The 27,477-nt window shown below is 45.9% G+C and overlaps 2 protein-coding genes across 6 annotated transcripts; one reads left to right on the plus strand and one right to left on the minus strand.

The window, feature by feature from the left end:
* The first annotated feature begins 1,528 nt into the window (after positions 1-1,528).
* On the plus strand, positions 1,529-5,698 carry LOC146236411 (NLR family CARD domain-containing protein 3-like). Of its 2 annotated transcripts, XM_084686496.1 has the most exons (6): positions 1,529-2,640; positions 2,753-2,923; positions 3,495-3,668; positions 3,780-3,953; positions 4,308-4,357; positions 4,504-5,698. In XM_084686496.1, the coding sequence occupies exons 1-6, from the start codon at positions 1,640-1,642 to the stop codon at positions 5,022-5,024; spliced, it is 2,091 nt and encodes a 696-aa protein (XP_084542622.1). In that variant the 5' UTR covers positions 1,529-1,639; the 3' UTR covers positions 5,025-5,698. The 2 variants fall into 2 exon arrangements, with proteins under 2 accessions (XP_084542622.1, XP_084542623.1); XM_084686497.1 differs by lacking the exons at positions 3,495-3,668; positions 3,780-3,953 and adding an exon at positions 4,042-4,215 and having other exon boundaries at positions 1,530-2,640; positions 4,308-4,345.
* Positions 5,699-5,803: 105 nt separating this feature from the next.
* On the minus strand, positions 5,804-27,023 carry LOC146236412 (tripartite motif-containing protein 2). 4 transcript variants are annotated; one of them, XM_084686498.1, is made up of 11 exons: positions 26,862-27,023; positions 14,038-14,210; positions 13,345-13,582; positions 12,719-12,870; positions 12,179-12,359; positions 10,164-10,887; positions 9,693-9,796; positions 9,347-9,514; positions 8,859-9,039; positions 8,276-8,487; positions 5,804-7,961 (listed from the first exon to the last, which is right to left on the minus strand). In XM_084686498.1, exons 2-11 carry the CDS (start codon positions 14,169-14,171, stop codon positions 7,809-7,811), a joined length of 2,247 nt encoding a protein of 748 aa, XP_084542624.1. In that variant the 5' UTR covers positions 14,172-14,210; positions 26,862-27,023; the 3' UTR covers positions 5,804-7,808. The 4 variants fall into 4 exon arrangements, with proteins under 4 accessions (XP_084542624.1, XP_084542627.1, XP_084542625.1 ...); XM_084686501.1 differs by having other exon boundaries at positions 8,871-9,039; positions 26,862-27,021; XM_084686499.1 differs by lacking the exon at positions 26,862-27,023 and adding an exon at positions 21,862-22,008.
* Positions 27,024-27,477: the final 454 nt, after the last annotated feature.

Raw genomic sequence — 27,477 nt, forward strand, 5'->3', positions numbered from 1 at the left:
ATCTACTCTTTATTCAAATGTGTTTACAGTATCTGGCAGAATTGCTGAAGAATTATGAGTATTCATCCTAAAATATTGTATATTATATTGAGTGACTTCTTAAACACTTTCATTATATGAAAAAAAGGGAATTGGTAAAAAGGAAAAGAGTCCAAGCCCAATATGAAGGTTGCTGACGTGGACCCTTTCACAAGCATGTGTCACATTTTATTTTAATGTCATTCATAACAAGATAGTGTTTACCATCTAACTAATGTTGAATTAAGATAATATCCCTGTAAACATTTCCTCTTATGGATTTCATATTTCCAGTCAAAAAAAGTAATAATTCCTGTCCTGAGCACTCACATAATGTTTGTCCACAACAGTGACCAATGTAAGAAATCAGAATCAAACCATCAAGATGACGTCATCGCTATTTTCAAGGTGGGCTGATAACATGGATTTGCAGCAATAACTGTTTGTAAATGTACATATAATACAATACTTCAAATCAAACAATCTGTTTTAGTTGCTAGAACAAAACGTCATCACTTTAGTCAGGAAACATCTAAAGATATTCCGGGGACTTCTACACGAAGATTACCCAGAGTCCTTTGAGAGTCAAAAGAAGGAGGAGGAACCAGTTGATGCTGAGTTTGAAAACACAGTCAGAGATGGAGCTCTGAAGATCACACTGCAGGTCCTTAGGAGCATGAACCAGAACAAGATGGCCGACACACTGGAGAAAAGTAAGATATCTGGCATTTGACATTGAGTGCACCAATATCTAGGTAGTGCATACAAAATATATAGAAGTTGATTTGCGGACAAATGATTGTTGTACTACTGGGAGTAAATTCATGGTCTTCCATCCAGATGAACTAGTTGCTGTATGTCAGCGTCAACTGAAATGCAGCCTGAAGAAGAAATATCAGTGTGTGTTTGAGGGAATGGCTGGCCAAGGAAACCCAACACTCCTCAACAACATCTACACAGACCTCTTCATCACAGAGAGTGGAAGTGGGGGGTCGATAATGAACATGAGGTCGGACAGATTGAGACAAAATCCAGGACACCGGCAACGGCAGAGACACCTATCAAGTGCCAGGACCTCTTCAAACCCCTTCCTGGACAAGGAAGATCTACCAGAACTGTTCTGACTACAGGTATTGCTGGCATTGGAAAAACAATCTCTGTGCAGAAGTTCATCCAGGACTGGGCAGAAGGAAAAGCCAATCAGAACATCCAGTTCATCTTTCCACTTCCTTTTCGAGAACTGAATTTGGAGAACGGTAGACAACATAGTTTGATGACACTTCTCCATCTCTTTTGCGCGGAAACCAAAGATTCAGGAATCTCCAGTTATGACAAGTACAACGTCCTGTTTGTCTTAGATGGGCTGGATGAGTGTCGACTTCCTCTTGACTTCACAAACAACGAAATCTGTTACGATGTCACAGAGACAACCTCAGTGGACGTGCTGTTGACCAATCTGATCAAGGGAAAACTGTTTCCATCAGCTCTACGCTGGATAACATCCCGACCTACAACAGCCAATCAGATTCCTTCCGACTGTGTTGACTTGGTGACAGAGGTACGAGGGTTCAATGATCTACAGAAGGAAGTGTACTTGAGGAAAAGAATCAGCGATGAGAACATGGCCAGCAGAATCATTGAACACATAAAGATGTCAAGGAGCCTTCACATCATGTGTCACATACCAGTCTTCAGTTGGATTGCAGCCAAGGTTCTAGAGAGACTGTTGAGAGAAGCAAAGACTGGAGAGATGCCCAAGACGCTGACACAAATGTACACACACTTTCTGGTGTATCAGACCCAACAGAAGAACCAGACGCATCCAGGAGATCACGAGAGAGATCCACCCTGGGATAAAGAGACTGTCCTGAAGCTGGGAAAACTGGCCTTCAAACAACTTGAAAAAGGCCATCTGATCTTCTATGAGGAAGACCTGAGAGAGTGTGACATTGACGTCACAGAAGCCTCAGTGTACTCAGGAGTGTGTACTCAGATCTTCAGAGAGGAGCGTGGGCTGTACCAGCGGAAGGTATTCAGTTTTGTACACCTGAGCATCCAGGAGTTTCTCTCTGCTCTGTATGTCTTTCTCACATTCAAGACAAGTGGACAAAATCCTCTGGTCAAACACGTGAAACGTTCATTTTCACTGAAGAGCAAACCAGAGATTGACTTACACAAGACAGCTGTGGATCAAGCTTTGGAGAGCAAGAATGGACACCGAGACCTGTTCCTCCGTTTCCTCCTGGGCCTCTCACTGGAATCCAATCAGGCTGTCTTACAAGGCCTGCTGACTCAGACAGGAACGACCCCACAGACCAATGAGGAGACGGTCAAGTACATTAAGAAGAAGATCAAGGAGAATCCCTCACCAGAGAGGTGCATCAACCTGTTCCACTGTCTGAATGAGCTGGGGGATTGCTCTCTAGTGGAGGAGATCCAAAGCTACCTGAACTCAGGAGATCTCTCCCAAGCCAACTTCTCATCTACACAGTGGTCAGCTCTGGTCTTTGTGTTGCTGACCTCAAAAGAGAAGCTTAATGTTTTTGACCTGAAGGAATACTCCAGATCAGAAGAAGGTCTTCTGAGACTGCTGCCAGTCATTAAAGTCTCAAAAACAGCCTTGTAAGTACAGTACATAAACAGTTCCTTTAGTCCTTGTCTTATACACTAACATCATACTTGGTACAAATTTGTTGGCGATTACGGTTAAATGTGTTATTTTCTGTGTGTTTAGGCTGAATAAATGCCATCTCACAGAGAGATCATGTGAAGAATTGTCTAGAGCTCTCAGCTCTAAGTCCAGCCACCTGACAGAGCTGGACCTGAGTGACAACAGCCTGCAGGATGCAGGAGTGATACATTTATGTGCTGGGATGAGTCTACACAGTAGACTGGAGACACTCAGGTTGAAACGTTATGTCCATTTGTGTTCTATCAGTAGGATGTCTTCACAATAAACATACTCATTGCAATGTCCTGTCTAGGTTGAACAAATGTTGCCTCACAGGGAAATGTTGTGAAGTGCTAGCCTCAGCTCTCACCTCAAACACTCACATAAAAGAGCTGGATCTAAGTAACAATAACCTGCAAGATTCAGGCCTGAAGCTGCTCCATGCTGGACTAGAAAACATTGAGGTGTTGAGGTGAGATATTGTTGCGGGAACGTAACCGCAGCATACATATTTTTATGGATTGATACACAAGGTGAACGCCAAGGCTTTAAACAAAAATAGAAGTACTCTATTCTTTGATGTTTGCAAACCTGGAGAACACTTGCCTTACTAGCTCTTAGTGTGTCTGTAAAGGTAACGATGGTTCCAATAGGCTTGCTATACGCCCACTGTAGCACTTCTTCAGCTGACTGCTAAAACAATATACAATTTGTGGTTCTAAATTTCAATTTGGTAATAAAATACATTGATTGTTTTGCCCATACTAAGGGGCCTTGATGATATATCATGTTATCTTCTGTCAAGGCTGAATGCATGTCATCTCACTGAGAGAAGCTGTGGAGAGTTGGCATCAGTCCTCTGCTCCCCTTCCTCTCACCTGAAGGAGCTCCATGTGAGCATGAACCACCTTCAGGATTCTGGGGTGATGCTGCTCTCTGCTGGACTGGGTAATCCTCAGTGCCAACTGGAAAAACTGAGGTTTGCTTTATTTAACGTTGATTATCATTGATTATTTGGGTATGCTGTTTACAGTACTGTCTTAAGATCACGATATGTGAACATTTTGTTTTCCCTCCATTTCCTAACTAGTTTGTGTGAGTGTCAAATCACAGATCAAGGCTGTAAGGCCTTGGCCTCTGCTCTCGTCTCAGAACCCTCCCACATGAGAGAGTTAAACCTAAGTGACAACAACCTGCAGGATTCTGGTGCTAAACAGCTCTCTGCTGTTCTAGGGAGTCAACACTGTATACTGGAGACAATACAGTGAGTTTAATAGAGCTGAGGAATATCCTTTTTTTACTGATACACTTTCACTTGTTCTAGTGAAATTGTCATTGTCATTCATGAACAGGTTGTCATTCTGTGGTGTTGGAGAGGAAGGCTGTGCCTGTTTGGCTTCAGCTCTGAAGTCTAACCCCACCCACCTGGAACAGCTGGATGTGAGTTATAACCACCCAGGAGACTCAGGACTGATACTGCTTTCCTCTGCACTAAAGGATCCCAACTATAAACTCAAAATTCTCAGGTGAAAACTGTCATTTATGTAGTTGGTTTAACAAACTGACATAACAAAATGTTTATAAAATTCCTTAATAACTCATTTAATTTCTCTCTCAGAATTCAGCCTGCAGGGTTATGCTGGTCATTAAGAAGGAGTAAGTTTATATGCATTCTGCATTAACTGCACATTCAAACGGAACGAAAAGCATTGCTTTTAGTGCACCGTCATTCAAACTGCTACATGTGGCAGTCTGCTTGCTTGTATCAGAGACCACATAGATAATGGTTTACTTTTCCTTGTTTTCTCCATTAGATCCCTGTAATCTCACGCTGGATGTCAACACTACACACAGAAACCTGTCTCTGTCTGATGGGGGCAAAAAGGTCACATGGAAAGGAAAGAAGAATCCCTATTCTGATCACCCAAAGAGATTTACAGACTGGTCCCAGGTGCTGTGTAGAGAGGGCCTGACAGGATGCTGTTACTGGGAGGTGGAATGGAGTGGGTTAGGGGTCTTCATCGGAGTGGCATATGAAGGAATCAACAGGGCTGGGAAATTGCATGACAGTTTGATGGGGCACAATGATAACTCATGGTGTCTAAGCTGCTCTGGTCACTCTTACACTGCTTGGCACAGTAATATAAAGACTTGCATAGCTGTGCCGATGTCCTACAGAGTCGGAGTGTATCTGGACTGGCCGGCTGGCAGTCTCTCCTTTTACAGCATCTCTTCTGATACGTCCACCCTCCTACACACATTCCACTCCACATTCACCAAGGCCATCTACCCCGGGTTCTGGGTTTGGGAAAAAACATCAATTTCTCTATGTTAGTCATGCAGGATTCAAAGAAATGTGATTGATATGATGTCAAATTTGACTTTATCTTAAGTCTTGTAGACATGAACACACACAGGAAAGTGTTTATCTTAAAGTTAACAATAATGTGTTCTGTGTCTGGATTATGTTTTACTGTGAACAGACCAGTGGTGTTTCACTGCAAGCTCTATGACATTCCACCCACTAGAGGTCATGTTTTTCTTAAATGAAAGCTGTTCAGTCTTCAACTCCAGTAAATGTAGTCTGCATGACCTCATCTACCACTGAGTTGGTGCATACTGATGTACCAAAGACATACTTTATATACTGTAATGGAGAAAACTGTCACCGTCTAGCATTGACTTGAGAGGTAGAGCTAAAGTGAATGACCTGTTCATGTTTTTCTCAAATGTGGGTGGGACGAAACAAATATATAACTGAGGATGCTGCTGTTGAATATAATTTTCTTAGTAAAAAGTGTGTATACCTGTGGGCGGGCAAGGGGCTGATAGATTTCCAGGTCACATACCTTCCATTGGTTTATTTAGCGGGCAGATCAAATAGCTTATAGTGCAATGTTAGATTGTTTGGTTCACAGTTGATGAGCATTACTTCACAATATGGTTGACAATAAAAGGTATCTGAGAATATAGAGAAGGAACACAAATATACATTTTGTTATACTTGTATATTGTATTGTTTCTGTATTTTGTATTGTCATTCTACCACTTAATCACATTTTATTTAGTAGCAATATTAATAATGGACAAAGAACAAACAAAGACACAAGCACATCAAAGAAGCAATACTTTATTTCTAGTGCTGTACACAATAGGGCAAATAAACATAGATGGAATGGTTTACCGTGTGAGTGATAGAGGGTTTTACACCACAATATCCCACAAAACTGGGTTGGTTGAGATATGTGAACATATCCTAACTGCCATATCTGACATCACACAACTTTACTGACTGTTGTTCTAGAAGGTCTGAGGAAGGAAGCCTGTCACTAACATACACAACATGTGCATTCATACAACACTAAGAGCTGCATTATACAGTAGGACACATTTCTAAAGTGGTTTGAACTCCGTTGGAACAGCACAATCTAAATCAATGTCACTAAAACGGTTTAATTACAAAATGTTCAAGTTGCATCACATTTGTTTTTTATCTGAGATTTGAACACAAACACAACAGACATGTGGGCACTTAATTTTCATTTGGCATCACAAATAGAACCATGAACTAGAGGGGGAGAAGGGTTAACATTTTAAATTCATAACAATTTAAATGTACAAAATAGCTGAACTTGTCATCAAATTATACGTCAAAATAAACGTCTAGATAAGTCAAGGGCATTGAGAAACATTAAATAATAAAACTGCCAAATAAAAAAGAGGCCAATGTTTTGCATGATCAGTAAGTGGCTTTACATTTTCTTGAATTTAGTAAGGTTTGTAACAAAATACTACAGTACATCAGTTGTCTCCCTTGTCTTGTTGTCATAAAGTCTACCTCCCACCCGCTCACTCAAATTGTGTTGACCAACTGTGTTACTGTAGAACTGAAGATGTTTCTAGAACTGAAGATGTTTCTTACACCACAGAAGCAGACATAACATCACCATATAGTCACCAGTTGATTATTGTGATATTTCATTGTATGTGATGGTGTGGATTCAATTAAGCGTTCAAATACATGTAAGTATCTCTAGAAAACTGAAACTTATTTCAAAGAACTTATAAGGTGTGTTGCATCAATATTTGATGGAATACCAAACATTCTTCTTCTGTGGTTGAGAGCTGACGTCTACCATTTAAAGTTATGGAGAAGGTTTTACAAATGTTTGTTGATCTGTGTCATGTGTGAGTGATCTGAAGGTTATTGGCCCACATTGCATGCATAGAAATTCCATGCTTTAAAAAGTACCCTGCTTGTGCAGTATTGTGTTTGATTTAGTGTTTGTAATGATGACATTGTGACCACAATTGAACTATTGTTTAATTTATCACAGAGAAACTTTGACCACCCAATTCTGTATCAATTTACAACCCTTGAAAAGCATAAATTCACCTGAAACATACACCTTTGAAACTGGTCCGTGATAAAACTATGAGTAACATTCACTTAAATGACTGTGTTAACACTATACCCTAGTTAATTTACATAATGTGCTATGTCACAAAAAATAAATAACAAATGTAATAGAGGCTGCAACTTAAACGTAATTCCAGACATCAGTTTACACCATCCGAACAACTGTCTTTTCAACGGGATGTATTAAAGCAGGGGGCTTTGTCCCTCGCATAAAGAACCCCCCTCCACCAATCTGTGAACATCAGGCATCAAGCCCCTCCCACCTACACAAAAGGACCGCCTCTCCCTGACACCGCAACGCTCAACTCCGTTAACCATTATTCAATCATTCAATTTCCCTTTTTTCAGGGGAGACATACAGAGGCCTGTTTCAGGCATGAGTAGGTTTGTAGCAGCTGAATAAAAAGCACCTAGTCCCTCGTGTTCCAGATTACTTCAAGGTAGGGAGGAAGAAAGGGCGCACGTCTGAAGATTTGAGACATGCCCAGTGCTCCTCCTCTGCACTATGAGGGATCAGGTGAGGAGGAGAGGAGAAAAGAGGCCATGGAGACACACAAGGTGAAAGGTCAGAGTGAAGGCTTCTGCATGGCACCAACGATGGCGTTAGGGGAGGATGAGCAGATAAGTGGATGAGAAGCTAATCTGTCCATTGCTCCACAGTTTGTGTGTGTGTGCGTGCGTGCGTGCGTGAGAACAGGGTTACTGCAGGTAGCGGTAGACCTTGAAGCAGTGGTTTCCAGAGTCGGCCACAACCACGTGACCGTCGGAGGTGAGGGCCAGGCCCTGGGGGCCGTACAGGGGGTCTGCTGAGGTGTTGATGTAGGACAGGAAGGAACCACTGCCGTCAAACACCTGGGTCACAGACAGAGGGAGGGAGGGAGGGGGGAGGGGGAGAGGGGGGAGGGAGGGAGGGAGGGAGGGAGGGGGGAGGGAGGGAGGGGGGGAGGGAGGGAGGGAGGGAGGGAGGGAGGGAGGGAGGGAGGGAGGGAGGGAGGGAGGGAGGGAGGGAGGGAGGGAGGGAGGGAGAGGGGGGGAGGGAGGGGGGAGGGGGGGGGAGGGAGGGAGGGATACAAAAATACATAAATACATAAATACACAAACACAAATAATCCAAGAGGATCAAACTGTCTAGAGACTATTACATCGGAAAGAATCTACATTGTCACCTGAATACGACTGTTGCCCCAGTCTGCTACTATGATGTTGCCGTTGATATCCACAGCCACTCCTGTAGGAGCATTGAACTGGCCGTTCCCCTCGCCGTTGGAGCCAAACTTCAGCAGGAATTCCCCCTCCGTGTTGAACACCTTCACAGAGTGGTTATGGAAGTCGGTCACAATGATTTCATTGTTGTGGTTGACCGCAGCAAAGTGAGGTCCTGGAAGGAACAGGTTCAGAAAAGACCGAGGTTGTAATTTGGTAACGATAATACGGGGACTGTCAGTTTGGCATTAACTGGAATTTGACACTGGAAATGGTTTGCAAACAATCGCATAGGAACTGGAGATATGATAAAACATGAACATGCTCACACACACCTTGAAAAGCAATGACATTCAAGACAATTAAGCAACACAAAGGGAAAGTGAGCCCTTTTTGATAGAATGTCCCTTCACAAGGTCAAAAGGTCAGAAGCCAAAGGTCATGGCTCTTGACTGGGCGTCCTAGCCAGATTACGATCCTCATACTGCATGCAGGTGTGAGTAAGGTCAGAGGTCAGACAGGAGGAAAGGGGAGGGCACTTATTACCATTCAGTGTACCTGCAAACTGCCTGTCGCCGTTGCCACGGTTACCAAACTTGGTGACTAGCTTGCCGTTGGGCTGGAAGATGAAAACACAGCAGGCCTTGTTGTCCACGACGATGATGTGGCCGTTCCTGTCCACCGACACGCCCTTGGGACCCATTAGCTTGCCAGAGCCTATCTTAGTCTGGTGGAAGACAGGAAGTAGAAAGAGTATTGAAACTTATTCAAGAATCTGTTCAGACTTACATCTGAATGGATTAGTAGCAGCTGTGTCTCTGAGCTAATACTTTCCCCTATCCAATCACGTTAGATTGGATACTATCCCAAGGGGAGGAGGAAGAAAGCTACTGACACTTTTAGTTCTGGAGTTCTACTTCCAAGAATTCTAGAACACTTATAGAGTTCAAGTTCAAAGGCAGGGGATACTAACTACACTGTGAGTCTACAGGCTAGCTGATGGTAGTGAGGTAAAGGAAGCTGGGGGTCCTTACCTTGAACTTGCCGTCGCTGGAAAATATGCTGACCCACTTGTTATCATAGTCAGCAATGATGATGTCACCGTTGGGGTGAACCGCCACGCCTGTCGGCCGCTGCAGTTGCCCCGGAGACCGCCCCCTGACGCCGAAGCGGCTCTTAAACTGCCCGTCATTGGTGAAGATCTGTAGGCGCCAACACACACAAATGCATCCATTCAAGCACACACACAAAATACTCTTTAGTTACATCCTCTTGAATATTTGGTCTACAACTATATTTGCTGTGGACCTACAGACCAACAAGTGGGAAACAGTCACTTGCACACACAAAATAAAGTGACCAAGTGTAAGTTTCCCATACCTGGACACACTGGTTGTTGCTGTCAGCGATCAGCACCTTGCCCTGGGCCGAGGAGGCCACGCCCTGTAGGTTTGTGAACTCTCCTTTGTTTCTTCCCTTTGTTCCTGGAGAGCAGAAGTGACCGGAAACTAAATATCAGTCCATCTTTTCTCAAATAATAAATATATAATATTTGATTCAGCCTGGATCCTTGTCAACTGTCTTCAGTTGCTGTTGCTTTTCCAAAACATTAGTCGCACAGTGGTGACATGTGACGGGGACAAAAAATACAGCTTATAATAGCTGAGAATAATACACGACTAGTGATTTAGTTAACACACTACTGTTTGAAGTCAGTTCACATTATAGAAAAAAAAGAAGGTGAGAGGGAGAGAGAGAAAAGGAGGAAAAGTAGAGAATCAGAGCACCCGGTCGAAATCTATATCAAAGAAAGCCTTTGTGTCTGACGTCATTAAGACAGCTGGTCTTTACCGATCCTGAAGATGAGATCGTCCTCGATGGGGTTCTCTTTCCTCTTCCCGGTGCTGTACATGCTCGCTGGCCTCTTGATGGCCTTCTGCTTCACGTGCCCGCTCCCCGGCGACTTCAACCTCTTCTTCACGCCGTCAGAGGTCGGCGATACATCCGCCGACTTGGTGGCCCTGATCTTGAACGGGCTTCCTCTGATGTGCTGGTCGTAGAGGCGCAGCGACAGCGTGAAGCTGCCCTCCTTGGCAGCAGTGTACAGGTATTCGTACGTCCCGTTCTTGTTGTCCAGTATCTCGCCGTCGCCGATGCTGCCCGTGGGCGTGGCGATCTCTGCCGTGATGTTGGCGTTGCCCATCTTGCACAGCTCGCCGTCCTTGTCCTTGGTCGTGATGGTGACGGAGGTGGGCAGGCCTGCCACGCACTGGCGCAGGCCCTCGCCCGTCGCCACCGTCTCGGACGCCACCGCGTTGGTGGTCACGATGGTGCCCAGGTTGTGGATGGACTTCTTCAAGCCGTCCGTCTCCACCAGGAAGTCCAGCTGGTGGTTCTCGCCGGGCTGCAGGGGCAGGTCCTGGATGGCCAGCTCGCTGAGACGCTCGCTCATCTGCTTCTTCACCAACAGGACCTCGGCCTCCGTGCCGTGGCTCAGAGCCTGCTCCGTGAACGTGCAGCTGCTTTTGATGCCCTCCTGGCCTTGCAGCAGGGTGTCCAGCTGGGCTTGGAGCACCTGGGGCCCACACACACACACACACACACACACAGACATGCACACACACACACACACAGACATGTCCACAGACAGACACACACACAGACATGCACGCACGGATGCACATGTGCACAGACACATGTGCAGACGCACACACAGAGGAGGTAAGGACAGACAAATGTTAGACGCAAGAACATATACAGATTCTGAACATGTTGATGAGTAAAAACAATCACGCACACCTAATTACACACACACACACACACACACTTACAGTACCTGCATCTGGCTATCACATTCTCCTTCACCTCCCAAAGCAGAAGCCATTAGCCTTGTATCTTAGAACCAGCCCTCACTGTGTAGAAAACTACACTCAACCTAACTCTTAAAGAGAGAGAAATATACGAGAAGAGAGGGGAGGGGAGAGAGAGAGAGCGAACGAGAGAAACAGAAAGAGAAAGAGGAGAAGAGCGATCACGCCCAGAGAGAAGGATCGACAAAGTGCTTCATTTCCTAGCGCAGTGCACTGGGAAAACCAACACCACGGTGTTGGCTGTCAAATCTCACTGCATACAAGACACACCCTACCTCCAACAGGCCTAACAGTATATTAGAGTACAAAGACACAGCCCGTAACACACACATAAAGAGATACAGACCAAGCAAAGTCCTATAATAGAAGAGATAGATAGATACTACTCTGTTTTTTTACTTCAGGCTGAGGACTGTCTTTGCTGATCGCAGAATCATTATCCAATCATGTGATCAAACTCCCAAAGGGGAGGAAACTTGGGGGGGTTGGTAGCCAAGTACCGTACAGTGATTGGGTCTCTGGGTTGGGGTGGGGCTACAGCTCATTTGCCCCCCTCCCTTCACCTCTCTCTCTTTCTCTCCCTCTCTCTGTCCTTTGCCCCTCCCAAGTCTAGATTTCTTCATTTATCAGGCCAGTGGGGCCCAAGGCACCAGAGGATAAACATTGTATCTAGTGTTGACCAGGGGCTCAACAAAGCCTCAACTGTATGGGTAAGGATTACAGAAAGTGAAGAGTTTTCTATGTGTAAATATATACTAATATATGTCACATATCAGTGATACCTTTATAGAAAAAAGAAAAATAATATATATATTTTTTTTCATTATGTTTGCCATCCGGAAGAAAATTCTTGCTGTTATCTTATCAGTTTAAACCTTTGCTTTCACCCTCACATGTAAACATCGACATTACTTAACATTACGCTTACATCATACGGCATATTTCAACCAAGATTTCTTCCCAGTTGTCACACATTTTTTGCAATTGTGCTCTGACCTTTTGCTTGAGACCGTAGTTGACTTCCAGTTCCATGAGCAGGACGCTCTTTCGGACGTTGAGGGTCTTCTGCAGCTCATCAAATGTGGTGTGGATGTCCCCCTCAATTGAGCTCTTCTGATTGGTCAGCTGCTGCAAGATCTCTGACAGTACCTGCAGGGCCGAGTCAATCTCTGGCAGCCTGGGAGAGAGAGAGGGAGGGGGGGGGGGGGGGAGGGGGGGGGGGGTAGTGGGAGTGGGGGAGGGAGTGGGGGTGGGGGAGGGAGGGAGTGGGGGTGGGGGAGGGAGGGAGGGAGGGAGTGGGGGTGGGGGAGGGAAGGAGGGAGGGAGGGAAGGAGACCATTGCAAAAAAGAGAGTTAGGAAGGAGAACAACTTGAGGGAGAAAAGGAGAAGCTGTATTTTTTCCCTGGGTCTTAATAGCTTGCTGTCCCCCAAGAGTCCATGCTTGGCCCTGCCTGTTTTTCATTTATTCCATTGTAATGGAGGTTTTCCGATATAGAAGGACACATGCTGGGGTACACAACACCAACACGTGGTACCTGTTGTTGACAGCGTCCAGCTGGCCCTGCAGGGAGGCCTTGTGTTGTTCCACCACGTCTCTGAGGGGAACGGTGGGGTGGTCGCCATGCTCGCCGCTTGTACACTCCTGACACATGGCCGTCTCACATTGCGGGCAGTAGAACTCCATCACCTTGGCAACACAGAAGTTCAGAAGTACAGAGTTTGTTGGCACCAGGAAATGTTCTACTAAGTAGGAGCCGTGCCAGTGGAAACTCCTCTGGAGCACAGGGACATAACACGAACAATACATCCCCAGGAACATGAATAATGGCTGCCTCACTGCAAATCGAGAGAAAAGAGGTGAGGGGGCCAGAAAGAGAGAGACAGAGAGAGAGACAGAAAAAGAGACAAAGTGAGAAAGAGAGAGAGAGAGAGAGAGAGAGAGAGAGAGAGAGAGAGAGAGAGAGAGAGAGAGAGAGAGAGAGAGAGAGAGAGAGAGTGTGACGGAAAGAGAGAGACTGTCATAGTCTGATATGTCATGGCTAATGAATGTCAACCCAATCAGAAATTATCAGAAATGTCAGTCAAAAAAGGCTATCTACTAAAAACCGTCAGCTGCTCAGTTTAATTATTGAAAGGTGCATCACGTGTGTGTGTGTCTTACATTCCCCCCGTGGTTGGGACAAGAGAGCGGTTGACCCGTGGCGACGGAGGCGATGGTGTCAAGCGCCGCCGCCTGGTGGGTGTGGCTGTCGGCGGGGCGCTGCAGAACGTCCATCAGGTTGGTAATGAAGAAGTTGCTCTGGAGCGCCGCCACGCCTTTCTCCGGCAAGATGGACGTCTGGCGACACACGGGGCACGACAGCGTTAGGCTGTGGGCCGGGATGTAGTTCTGCAGACACCTGGGAGGGGCAAGGAGCAGGCATTCAACTGAGAAGGGGGTGGGTAAGATCTGATAAACACTCCAATAAGAAAAGAGGAGGCACACAATCACACACACACAGATAGCAACGAAGCAAATGAGCCTCTTGGGTCGGTGCTAGTTGCGTCATGTGGCTCTCTAGCTCTCTGCAACAACAAGAGCAGAGGAGACAGGCTCTGTGTTCTCTGTAGCACAAAGACAGACAGACTTGGAGGGTGATACTGACCAGCCCCAGGAGTACTATGACTCCAGGGTGACACAGACGGCAGCCATTTTGTACTGTTCTTTCTGTCATTTACTGTAACTGACTGGCTTAAAGCTACCTCAGGAATATGCCCACATCTTTTGATTAACTAGCAGACACATTCAACACGCATAAACAAACACACAACCCACACATCACACAAAAGAGCTAAAAGAAACATGTCCACTTACTTCTCACAGAAGGTATGCAAGCAGGGCAGAACTTTGGGGTTGTCGTAGCGATCCAGGCAGATACTGCAGATCAGGAACTGCTTGTCGATCTGGTGCACCACTGGGCTGGGGATACAGGAGCCTTCACTGGCCATCCTAACACATAGGGGTCCCTCCGCCTCTCACCCTGCGCCCTGCACAGAGGGGGAGAGAGGGTGAGGAGGGGCCATGTGTGCAGGCTCTGGTACGTCATCCACACACCACTGGGTGCCATTTGAAAAGAAGAAGATCAAAGGTGGTCACAGATGCAAACACACAACTCAGGAACCAAACCGACACGCCTGCAGGGGTTCAGGCAGAGACAGTAAGAGAAGTGGCCCACTGACACACACGTCATACATCCTTACCCTCCTTCCTCCCACAGACTGAGGAAATGCCAAGATTCTCACACACACACACACCTAAACACACACGCACATTAAGGGTCAATGACAGTGTGCGAGCTACACAAACATCCTCATATGGATTGTGTTTACTACGTTTGCTAGTAGAGCATCCATAGGACAAGCTGTTTGACAGTTTGGTCATGTAGTCTAAAGAACACACTGAGATATGTTTGTTTACAATATCTCTCACTCAAACAAACTACGGTTTAATTTTCACAATAAATCCCATAGAACCTATATGACTACTATCCAGTACTGTAGCACATCACAACAATGTGCTTTGATTAAAAGCTTAAATTACTTTCTAAAGTAATCAATGACTGAAGTCAATCACTTTAAACTGTAAAAAATCTCTCCATGTTCCAAACTGACCTGTAGCCCCTAGTTCTAGCATCTAGGTATAGCCCCTATAGATAAAGTGCATCCTTGAAAGGATTGGACTGATTGTTGAACTACAGCCTAGCTGATTGAAGAGCTAGATGGAGGGGAAGCTGTGTTACATTGGGAACTAGTGAAGCAATGAAGATGTGAGCTAATCCATGTAGTTAAGGGACTACAGTGCTGATCTTTTCCAAGAGAAAATACTAATAAATATTTGATTAGGTCTGGAAAGCAAAGTCTGAACAGCAGGTCAGCACAGTCTGCTGACTCACAGCAAACACAAACAGCTAACAGTTTTCTTCAACATCCTATACCCAGCAGAACATGAACTCATTATATTGGTATATAGGCTGCAAGCTCCACTGCCATGTATCCAGAGAGGCTTGATGAGGAACTACATTGTCTGATCACATCAGTCCTGGATAACCTGAACCACAGACGTTTTAATCACAGCTTACATATGGATGATAAACTTCCCCCAGACCTACCGGCATAGTCAAAACATCTGGATCCAAATGACCAAACCCTTCCTGTCAACCTGTCAGGTTTGGAATATCTATCATCGAGGCCTGCTTTAACAGAGGGGCGTCAGGGCTAACTGGAAAAGATCTGGCAGTGGCTGAGCTTAGAATATGTGTCAGCCTCTTTACCACATTTAAGACGGGCAAAGAAACAGGCCAGGCCTTGCTGCTGTTAAGACCCCCAGGGAGAATCCTGCTATCTCACTGGCTCTCCCTCTCCCTCTCCCTCTCCCTCTCCCTCTCCCTCTCCCTCTCCCTCTCCCTCTCCCTCTCCCTCTCCCTCTCCCTGTCTCCCTCTCTCTCTTTCTGTCTCCCTCTATCCAGTACAGTATGTGCCAGAAAATAGCTTGAGAGAGGAGAAAAGAATGGGGACCCGTTGCCTTGGCAACCGGGAAGGAGAGGAGGTCAACTTCATCCATGTGACTTTTGTAAATCCTAGTTACCCATGTTGGTACTAGTCTGCTTTTTTAACAGTGACGACATGATTGAAAACAGCATTGATCAGTGGTGTTTTCTACCTCTGATGATCTAAAGGGAAAGACGGAACCCCGTTACTTCCTGATATATTTGTACCCTAACCACTACTTTACTACCCCCCCCAACTCCACCCCCCCACCCTCCCACCACACACACACATAATCTGTAGCCACAACGAACGATGCCTGAACAATTCCAGGAAGCAGACAGGCAGATAAGTAGTGCATGAAATATGGAAGCCATCATTAAAACCTTTAGCCCACAAATCCCTCTGCCAGCCCCATCCCAACACAACACAACACAGCTCAACACAACACAGCTCAACACAACACTACAAGCCCTGTCCCCTGCCACACTGCAGGGTGAGGATGCATTCTGCTACAAATATTACATCATCTTTATATAAGACAGTCTGTGCCAAATGAAAGGATTTTTGCTGGATTGATGGAGTGTGTGAGTGTGGAGCCGCAGTGTGTTACAGTGTAGAAAGCATGCTAAGGCTTCACTCACATGTAAAGTTCAATTTACAAAGCAAATATTTGATTTATTGAATGCCCCTATTCCACAGCTGCAATGAAGACATTGCTACTTTATATATCTACCCTCATTCATCACTCAATCAATACATAAAAAGCATGAAATACTCTTTTATTTGACCACAATACTGAAATGAATTCGAAGTCGGAGTGAATGAAAGTCAGATCACTTACGCGGTCCACAGCACCGACTCCTCACAGCGATCAACAGGCGTCACCCATCCCTACACACACTGTCACGACCACCAGTGCCCCCCAGCCAATGCAAGCTCACAGAACCAGACTGTACCATATCCTGCCAGTCAACAGGAGCTCCATGACGCACCAGTGGAGTCACTCAGGGTGAACATCGCCTCGCATGCTGCCACTGGGAGAGGACTCTACCCCCCTCCCTTCCAGGTAGAGATGAGTTGATCCGGCTTTAAGAAGCGCTAAGCCATGAAAGAGATGACGATATGTACGAGGAGAGTGCGTGAGTGAAAATAAAATGAAGATAGGAGGGCGGGTGGGGGCCGAGGGGGAGAGGGATTCATTGAGAGAGCGCCGTGGACGTGTGGACCTGCGTCTGTACTCAGAGCCAATCAATTCTTATTACATCATCCTCCCTCCCTCTATCCCTCTGCCCTCCATCACAGTCTCTCTCTCTCTCTCTCTCTCTTCTCTCTCTTCTCTCTCTTCTATCTCTTCTCTCTCTCACTCTCTCTCTCTCAGTTTCTCCTGCCCTCTCCCTCCCTCCTTCCCTTCCGCCCAGCTCTCTGAAGTTAATGCTGGCTCACTGCAGCTAGCATAGCTAACACAGCACCCTGGGAAGGGTGGGCAGCAGCGGCAGGAAGCAAAGAGTGGATTGGCTGACAGCATAGAGCCCAGCCAATGTGAAAGAGAGCAATTGGTGTGGTTCAACTCGGGGACCAATGACAGGGCAGCTAACACCATCAGAGAAAGTATCGGTGTGTGTGTGTCTACGCATTTTGCTGACTCACTGCACACACCGGCAAAGAGTGAGAGAGTAAAAGCAGAAATAGAGAGACATACTCAAAGGATGGAGAAGGAGAGAGAGAGGGGGAGGAGACTGTGAGGGAGAGAGAGAGAGAGAGAGAGAAAGAGAGAGAGAGAGGGGGGGGGGAGGAGACTGTGAGGGAGAGAGAAAGAGAGAGAGAGAGAGAGAGAGAGAGAGAAAGAGAGAGAGAGAGAGAGAGAGAGAGAGAAAGAGAGAGAGAGGGGGGGGAGGAGACTGTGAGGGAGAGAGAAAGAGAGAGAGAGAGAGAGAGAGAGAGAGAAAGAGAGAGAGAGAGAGAGAGAGAGAGAGAGAGAAAGAGAGAGAGAGAGGGGGGGGGAGGAGACTGTGAGGGAGAGAGCGACGACCACGATCAAAGAGCCAGTCAGATATGCACACGCATGCAGGCACATGTGCACACACAGACCCAGACACACACACACACCATGTCAACAGTGAAATACCGCATAGGTGAGTTGAGGTCAACAGAATAGCTCTACAGGAGAGAGGCAAGCTATCTGTAATGTTATCTCAACATGCTTCTTGTGAAGGCACAGTAACTCTAGTCAAACGGAACCCACGACTGTGTGCATGCACGGAGGGGCGTGACAGAATAGAACAGAATAGAACAGAATAGAACAGAATAGAAACTTGAGTCTCAATCCCACAGAACAAAAGTTCTTTCTTGTGAACTGGTTGCATCCTGCCTACATGACTACACACTCTCATACCTCACTGCTTCACAAAGAAAAAGCGACTTGCACAAAGACAAGAGAAGACCTGGACCAAAAAGAAAGCCAAAGACAAAGCGCCCTACGCAGGGTCCACTGTATCTATTGAAGGCAAAGAAGCCCTTCCTTTATGGAGCCTGAATCAGAGAGCCCTCTGCCCAGCCTTGGGCCTAGACCCTGGCCCATGGGCTGCTGCTAGAGAATACTGATGAGACGGCATTCTCAGCCAGCCCTCATCTGACGGGAGAGGAGTCCACTCTGGAGACGGCACGTTAAACACATCACTGACTGTGCTTCAGTGAATCCTTCTGAGTCTGAGAGGATACACACACACAGACGTGTTAACAATCCTCACAGAGTTGATTCTGCTCCAGCGTCCACAATAATGATCCAGTCCCACACAGAACACACACGGAGCAGAGTGTTCCCTCTTACAGTCCAGACTCTGGGGCGACATGGTGACACACAGGCCTGAGGCTTGAACCTGAAGTTGAAGCTACGTCTCCCCCCCCCCCCAGCCCTGAGCCCCCCGCCCCTTTCTGTCTCCTGTACTCACCAGTCCTTTTTGGAGACAGTGCCCCTGCTCACAGCCCCCTCACTGTTCTGTCTCGCTCAGCTCCAATACTCCCATCAACACTCCGGCCCTCTTTTCCCTCCCCAACTCGTTCCAGAGCTCTGACCTCAGCTGTTTTCCCCCCTCCCCCCCCCTCGTCTCTTTCTCTCTCTCTTTCCATTTCTCTCCATCCCTTCACTCTTTGGAAAGTGCCCTGCCAACACAAAATCCCTCGTCACCCTGTACAATGATGATTCTACCAGAAAGGCCCGCTGGTGCTTTCAAAACGTAAACAAGCCAGAAAGACAGCTCCCAAGAGCCAGCCTGCTGTACCTCACACGACACGCACGTACAGTACAAGCATAATGACCCTGTCCCACCCACCAACACTGCACACACACACACACATCCCACACACACCAACCCTACATACCACCCCTACTACACACACACACACACACAGACACAAACACGTGCAGCAGGGGAGCAGCCTAACGCAGGCTCAGCGTCATGCCACCAGGCCACCTGTATGGGTCTGAGTGTTCAGACACTGAAGCTCCAGCGAGTGCAGGGTATTTACAGAGCTGGAGAGGCCGTGTTAAAGAGGCCCAGCGTCCCACAGAGGAATCCTGAGGGCCCAGGACACACAAACACACACACCTACGCGAATACACACATACAGAGATATGCTCACACACACACACACACACACATTTCACGAAGGCAAGAGTAGTGGGATAGGCTTCACATAATGAATACTAGTCAAGTCCCCCCACACACAGGACAGTCCAACAGCACCAAGCGTCCAGCCCTCCCTACAGAACAGATAGACACACACACACACACACACACACCTAGCTGTCCTAGCCACTTAAGCTTGCCTCAGATGGACTAGACCATTCACACCCAACAGGAGTCTCATGCCATCACATTCATCACTCTTCAAATCCAAACAAGCAACTGAGCTGTGCTGAGTAGTTGCTGTGCAAGTCTTTGTTGGGTAACTAGGGGCCACCATCACCATAATCACACCAGACATGATGATGAGGGGGATGTCTTCACACCCCCCACAGGAAGGCATCTCTGCCACGTAGCTTGAAGGCCATGATGAAAGCAATGTTGAGAGGTCTGAAGGGAGGATTTCTTAGCTCTCCTACAAAATGAGGATTTACGACAGCAGTGTTTATGGTTTTCATTATTTAACATTTTCGATAAGACGACATTTTGCTTTTACCTTGAGTGCTTAAATGTTTGAACATGAACAGACCCAGCATTGTATCCCTGGATATCCCAATATCCTTAGAACCCACACCAGTTCAACCAGCCATTTGTTCATCCATGTCAAGATTCATATATTTGAAGATGACATTCAGCAGTTGCTTGGATAATCCCAGTCTGGAGCACAACATCTTATCATGGTCTGTTGGCGGGCTCTGTGTGCTTTGTTGTTGGCAATGGTGAGAAAAGCCCCTCCCCCGGTTGAAAGGACAGTACGCACACACCCACACCCACCACCCTCATGCACATACACACCATCCTCAGACACACCACTCTCACACACTCCACCCACACACCACCCTTACATACACCATTCTCATGCACACGTACACAATCCTCTCAGAGACACACACTAATCTAAAATGTTCACCAGAGAAGGGATGATGAGAGATTATGGAGGGCGGCAACACGGTCAGGACCCTCACCATCCCCCCTCCTCATCCCTACATCCCCCCTGCTCCTCCCTCCATCCATCCTCCCCTCCTCCTCCTCTTCCTTTACACCACCTCTGTCTCCTCCTCCACGTCCCTCCATCCTCTCCCCTCCCTTCTTTTCACTTCAGATTCCCCCCTCACAAAGCCACTAATGGACTGAAACAAGTCAATAGTTCAAACAACACATAACTGCATAGCAGTGTGTGTGTGTGTGTGTGTGTGTGTGTGTGTGTGTGTGTGTGTAGGTGTGGGAGGTTATCAGCGTGGGCAGACAGCAGCATGACGTCAGTATGAAGACATTAGAAACTCTGACACAAGGGTGGCAGCAAATGTGTATTGATCTATGTGGTAATGAAATAAGATATCTAGCTCCAGCACTCAGCTGGTATCCATTATAGAGACAGTTAGAGTATTTGGTATCTAGTCTGTATTCAATGTGATAAACCTGGTTTTAATACACTGGCTTCATTACCTAATTTCAGACATTACATTTTTGCAGGGGATTCAATTTGACATTGCCAAGCTGACACACTAGTGTATTAGACCATTTCCTTCCATTTCAGTTTGACAATAATTGTATTAAAATGAACCTGTTAGAAGGAACACTGGTCATATGAGTGGTTGGTTGATAGTTGACAGATATGCAGCGAGAACCTTTTCCTCTGGTCTGTCACTAACAAAATTGCAGTCCCTTATTTGAGGTCATTGTAACACACACAAACACACATACAAAAACACACACACACACACACAGTATTGTCTCGCATTGCCCTATCTTCTGTCCTCAGGCTGTGTGGTTAGCAGATGTGGATCTGAGGGACGGTTCCCTTGAAGATGGTTCTGGAACACTACTGTTACAAACGTTCACACACATACACACTCACTTAAAATATGTGTGCTATATGGAAGAGGCCTGTATAAAACATGCAAGCTCAAAAGTCAACATCATAATATTGATAGCATTGACACAGTGAAGCAGACTCACATCATATCAAAACCAGCAGAGATTCTTCAAGTGAAAAACAGGAAACAGGAAATTAGGTTATTCAACTCACTAAATAACTGCAAATGTGTCACAGGCACCCAGAAAAGAAAGTATAAATGCCTGCAAGGGAAACAAGATCTGGGCAGAGAGGAAGCTAATTAAACACCTGTAAGAAGAAAAACGGTGTACACCTTAAGCATGAACTAGTTAAACTAGTTGAACATGTAACACATGCTTGTTAGAGCATGTGCTACACCGCGTTAATAGTGGGTTATTACAGGTGCACTGTGGCACTTTCAGTTTGAACAGGAGGTGCACACAAACAAATAAAAACACACACACAGTGGTCTTTCCTCGCAGGTCATCTCTAAAACTTCACTCATCCCCCTTCCACCTTCCTCGAACCAAATCTCTCCCTACTCATTTCCAGCTGTCCATTTCTCTCTTCCACTCCTCTCCCCTTCTCCAACCTTCTCCCTCCATCACTGACAGTAAAGAGTGGCACTTACTTCAGCTCCATGTCTGCTGTCCTTGTTTCCCTCTTCCTCAGTGTGAAAATGTCCACGCTGCCCTCTCTGTCAACTAATCCTTCTCATCTCTGACACTGTGGGTTGTGTGTGTGTGTTTGTGTGTGTGTGAGAGAGAGAGAGGCTGGTGTTATAATAACGCAAACAGACTGACAGGGAGCTGCCGGGGTGAGCAGAGAGGGAGGGGGAGGGGCCCTGTCGTCAGGGGAGATGAAGCAGCCAATCGCAGGGTCGTTTGGGTGCTCAGGGGCGGCCCCATAGTGTGTGTGGATCTAAAAACCCCACAGAGGCCGGAGGGAGGAGAGAGAGAGAGAGAGAGAGAGAGAGAGAGAGAGAGAGAGAGAGAGAGAGAGAGAGAGAGAGAGAGAGAGAGAGAGAGAGAGAGAGAGAGAGAGAGAGAGAGAGAGAGAGAGAGAGAGAGAGAGAGAGAGAGAGAGAGAGAGAGAGAGAGAGAGAGAGAGAGAGAGAGAGAGAGAGAGAGAGAGAGAGAGAGAGAGAGAGAGAGAGAGAGAGAGAGAGAGAGACAGATAAGAGTGAAGGGAGTAGGAAGGGATCTGCTAAATGACAGGAGCAGAGAGGAGGAAACAGGACGTGGCTGCAGCCAGTCAGACTGTCGATCAACGTTGTCATGACATGTTGTGTGTTTGAGCACAGCAGATTAAAATGTCATATGGGAAGTGTTATTGTTGAGTAAACAACTTGGATACAAAATAAGCATACAGGCAAGTTCTCTGTATACCTGTTTGCAAAAATGATTAAACATTAAAGTTATCATATCTAAATGATTTGCCTTCTAAAAGGCATAAACTTGTAAGAAACTGAAAAACAGACTCAGAGATCTTAACTAAAGATCCCCCGTGAGGTAACGGATGAGGTCATGGATGATGTCACTGTACCCAGGTACTATAACACACAGGGAGCTCCATGCACAAGTCCCACAGGGGAAGTTCCCCCCTTGAGCTTGGATGGTTTGTTAGCTTTAATAACAAACACATTCTCTCCATCTCAAGTCTCCGGTTTTTTTCTCCAAAGTGGATGATAACAGCTTGAGGTAACGGTTGGGATGAAAACTACAATTCCAACTCATCATTAGCAAGGGAGTATGTAACTACAGATGGCCACTGTAATGTTTATTTTTCAAGAATTCTGAACACAGAGTTGTCTAACAAACAATAATTTCAGCACTAAAGCAACTAAAGCTGTATAGTCATCTCTTCCATACAAGAACATTTATATATAATTGTTTTGCTCCCCCCCCCCATCTTTGACATTCCATGCCCTTCCTATATCTGTGTGAAAAAGAAAGAAAAGACAGTAAGGATGAAAATGACCCGGCTCCATCAGACCATGCTCCAGTAGACCAATCACAACCAAGGATTTGAGGCCCTAACATGAGATCACCCAGGAGGAGGATGAGAGAAGACAGGCCTTTGACTGCAGCCTGACTGTGCTGGCAGACATAGAGAGATGTGGAGCAGCGTGGTGACAGCAGACAAGGCACAGCGTTTGCAGAGCACTCTTCCATGCTTGGTTGAACAGTGGCTGAAAGAGCCTGGTTGGTATACACACGCACTCACACACACACGATATACATTGTCATAGACAAATTCAAACACACATGCTGAACGTTCAGTTTGCTTCACAGACTAGAACAGGTCAGGTCATCAGCGCATAAACCTTCCTCTTCAATCTGACATTCCCTCAATCAGTTTAATTACATTCAAAAAAGGTCAGACGACAAGATCATCTCTCCACACTCCCAATCCACCAAGGAGTGCACTGAAACATCACTGCGTTTCAGGTACCAAGGAAACCAGCTGTTTTGGTGTGTGTGTGTGTGGGCAGGGGTGAGCGGACCACCCGTAGACACTATCAACACGCCTGTCATGTTCCAGAACTGAACTGAACTGAACTGAGACCTCATCAGGGAAGCAGAGGAACACAGTGCTTCAACCATAATGATTTACATTATATAAGGTGGTTCACCAAAGCTTTATGTGATTCATATCATTGAACAGCATATTGTACACAGATTAAGCATGATTAGGAATCACCCAAAAAATCCATACATGTAGAAGACAAAGCCACATAGTATAAGCATGCACACACAAGCGCACGCACACAAACTTTCACACACACACACGCGCGGTCATGGATCACTAAACAGGTTGGTTTCCAATTCAAACCAATTAGCTCTAGCTAGTCGAAACATCTCATGCATGACCCCTAGTCCAGCTCTCATCCAGACGCCCATCGACCCTTATCGTAACAGAGGTCAGGAGGTCACAGGACAGCACTGCCCTGGACTTCTGGGGCCTACGGTTTATTTCCAAAATGGAAAGCATCAATACTGGTCATCGACAGCTTTCCCACACCACTGGAAACAGTCAATATATTCCTGAGTGTTAGGATACAGGAGAGACTCAGTGTTAGGATACAGGAGAGACTCAGTGTTAGGATACAGGAGAGACTCAGTGTTAGGATACAGGAGAGACTCAGTGTTAGGATACAGGAGAGACTCAGTGTTAGGATACAGGAGAGACTCAGTGTTAGGATACAGGAGAGACTCAGTGTTAGGATACAGGAGAGACTCAGTGTTAGGATACAGGAGAGACTCAGTGTTAGGATACAGGAGAGACTCAGTGTTAGGATACAGGAGAGACTCAGTGTTAGGATACAGGAGAGACTCAGTGTTAGGATACAGGAGAGACTCAGTGTTAGGATACAGGAGAGACTCAGTGTTAGGATACAGGAGAGACTCAGTGTTAGGATACAGGAGAGACTCAGTGTTAGGATACAGGAGAGACTCAGTGTTAGGATACAGGAGAGACTCAGTGTTAGGATACAGGGAAGACACTGGTAGGAGACAGGAGAGGACAGACTTTTTAGGAGACAGGAGAGGACGGACGACAGGGATTCTCTGTGTGCACCATGTGACAGACATACAGAGGCATCGAGACAAAAAGGAAAGCAGACACAAGTGACAGCAGTTGGGTTAGACTCATTTTTATGCTTAGACAACCTTGAATATAGGCCTAAAGTTGACCTCAGGGCTTTGAGTTAAGGCTGTTGTAGAGCGACTTTGAGCAAGAACGCTTGGGAGATTACATACATACAGCAATACTTTTAGGTTTGTGACTGTAAAGAATAGGGACTTCATTTCCTGACAGATTCTGTGCTGTAGATTATTACATACAGTAAATATAGAATCGTATCCCTCGTGACCCCATCTAGGGCTGCACTGCAGTGTTGCAGCAGAGACAGAGCTACGCACCCTGCTACATACTGCACCATTCGCTACTTCCTGGTCTCACACACACTTAGCTGTGATGTCAAACTACAGAGCTAAAGTACTACAATGCACCTGAGCTTGGGTCTAGGAGAGAGGGTGACAGAGAGAGAGAGAGAGAGAGAGAGAGAGAGAGAGAGAGAGAGAGAGAGAGGGGGGGGGGAGGGAGAAAGAGAGAGAGAGAGAGAGAGAGAGAGAGAGGGAAATGGAAAAAGAGAGGGAGGGAGATTATGTAATACGACTTTACAGTCCACCATCTCAATCTGCTGAGTGGTAGAAAGGGTTGGCAAAACAGGAATGTAAACTTAATGAAAGCATAGTGGTCTGTTTAAGGGAAGCAATCTTACTAATTCATGTGATGACGGGCATTTAAATGTGGGTGTATGGAAGGCTGACCATTCACGGAAGGAGGAGGATACGGTCAATCCCAGCGTTAGTCTTGCCTTGAACCACAGTGATTGACAGATCATAAAGTATGCTTTTAAAGCTAAAACTTCCTATATCATTAATGTATGCCATCCACGAATGACCCAATATCACAGCATGATTTCACTGATCTGCACTTTCAATGTTATCATTTAAGTTTGATGATTGATGTCAACATGACGTGACAGAGGATGTCCTTTTAGACAAAGCACTACCTAAGCATATTCACATGACCACAGTAGTCAAGGTCATAAGATAGCGACACGACACTCACAGGACCTGCGACAGCTCTTACGCATACATTAATATAAGAAACCCTCTGGTTGTTGATCTAGAATAAGTTACCATCAATCGTTTTAACATTTACGGGTGTTAAAAGAGATTAAACTTGGGACAGTGCCAAGTGTAATGTCTTGAAAGCACTACTGGAGGGGGCCAACATATGCCTGATGATGTCATAGGCATCTCTGGAGACCTTGAACTAAGTGAGCATCATTCACAAAGCATGAGTCAGCAATACAGAAAGACAAGAATCCCTTCCAGCTTTCTATCCACTCACTAGACCCATGTAAAATGATATAAATACATCCTAGTGACTGTCTGACCATGTCAAAGTCTTGCATGATCTGACAAAGTAAATTAATTTTGATAATGTGGATTGATAACAGGTGTCCGGCAATAAATGAAAGCACTGGAAGTTGGAGAGACTGAATTATTATTGAAATATTTCATTGAGGGGTTAAGTGGTCTCCGTGGCACTGATTTGGAATTCAGATGACTACTTTGACTAGTGTCATATTACCTTAAAGTAACAGAGACAAAATTGTACCAGTTCGACTTGATTATTAAGTCCTACATGAAAGTCTAAAAACACTGCAGTCTCTTCAAAATAAACATGGCAATCTAGCCTGTAAAGGAACATCACCAGGTTCCTAATCTATCACTGTCACCAGTGGATATACATAGGTGTGTGTGGATCTTAAACCATTAGTAGAGCTTGCACCATGTACTGCATCAGTGGTCAACATCGTGTCGATGACTACGTAGGTAAAAAAAAAAAAAAAACTGGTTTAACAATACTTCGCTTTTCCTCTCGCCTTTGACATCGTAAAGATCACCCGTAGTTGACGCGCTCGAACAAAATTTTCAACAAACTGCGATATCCCAAACAATTCACATGTTCACGCACCAAACTCCTGTTAGACCTAAGCGTACATGCAGTATCCTACATCATGGGAAATTGATGACTATCGACCTTTTTACTCACGTTCTTTCACAGCAGATGTGGTCACTCTCCGTTGCGAAATATTTTGAAGTAGTTTTAAGTTCTCGCTCTCCTTGCTGTGCCTAGACAAGAGACCCAGCGGAAAGCGCGTCTTCACTGCCAGATTCAACGTATGAAGTGGGGCAGAGCAATGTGTTTCTGTGCAGTTAAAGGGACATCTGTAGCGACTGTCAGGCAGGCGACCACAGCGGGACACACATGCATTAACCAAATCCGCTTAAAAACCACATCAATATTGGATTCATTGCAATGCATGCGCATCAGCCCATATACAGAAATAGACTTAAGATTCATGCAGTATTCAATTCCTTTTTTATCAGTTAAAATGTCAAGGGTCTACATAGCCTACTGTTCCTCGCACTGTTCGATGTTACTTATATATTTGAAAATGTTTAGATATCTCTGGCAGATGATCCTACATGATTCCTCGTCTGCATGGAGTGTCAAGGAGGGCGTCCCGCGTGCTCAAACCCTTGGTCATAGTAGTTTCCAGGGGAACCACTCTCTGCAGCCCCTCCTTCTTTCCTGAGGGAGGCTGTTGCCATAGCAAACATGCATTATGCAGCAAACCTATGAAAGCCTCTTTTGAGACTTTTTT

Source organism: Hypomesus nipponensis, chromosome 22 (assembly GCF_054491055.1).
Source record: "Hypomesus nipponensis isolate SF chromosome 22, ASM5449105v1, whole genome shotgun sequence".
In the NCBI taxonomy this organism is placed as follows: Eukaryota; Metazoa; Chordata; class Actinopteri; order Osmeriformes; family Osmeridae; genus Hypomesus; species Hypomesus nipponensis.

Coding starts and splice junctions, on each gene's coding strand:
- LOC146236411 (XM_084686496.1), top strand. CDS start 1,640: ATGGCCAGCAGAATCATTGAACACATAAAGATGTCAAGGAGCCTTCAC. Junction 3,954..4,307: donor TGTATACTGGAGACAATACA/GTGAGTTTAATA, acceptor TTTCTCTCTCAG/AATTCAGCCTGCAGGGTTAT. Junction 4,358..4,503: donor AAGAAGGAGTAAGTTTATAT/GCATTCTGCATT, acceptor TTTCTCCATTAG/ATCCCTGTAATCTCACGCTG.
- LOC146236412 (XM_084686498.1), bottom strand. CDS start 14,171: ATGGCCAGTGAAGGCTCCTGTATCCCCAGCCCAGTGGTGCACCAGATC. Junction 9,797..10,163: donor CGATCTCATCTTCAGGATCG/GTAAAGACCAGC, acceptor TCTGCTCTCCAG/GAACAAAGGGAAGAAACAAA. Junction 8,488..8,858: donor GTTTGCAGGTACACTGAATG/GTAATAAGTGCC, acceptor TGTTCCTTCCAG/GACCTCACTTTGCTGCGGTC.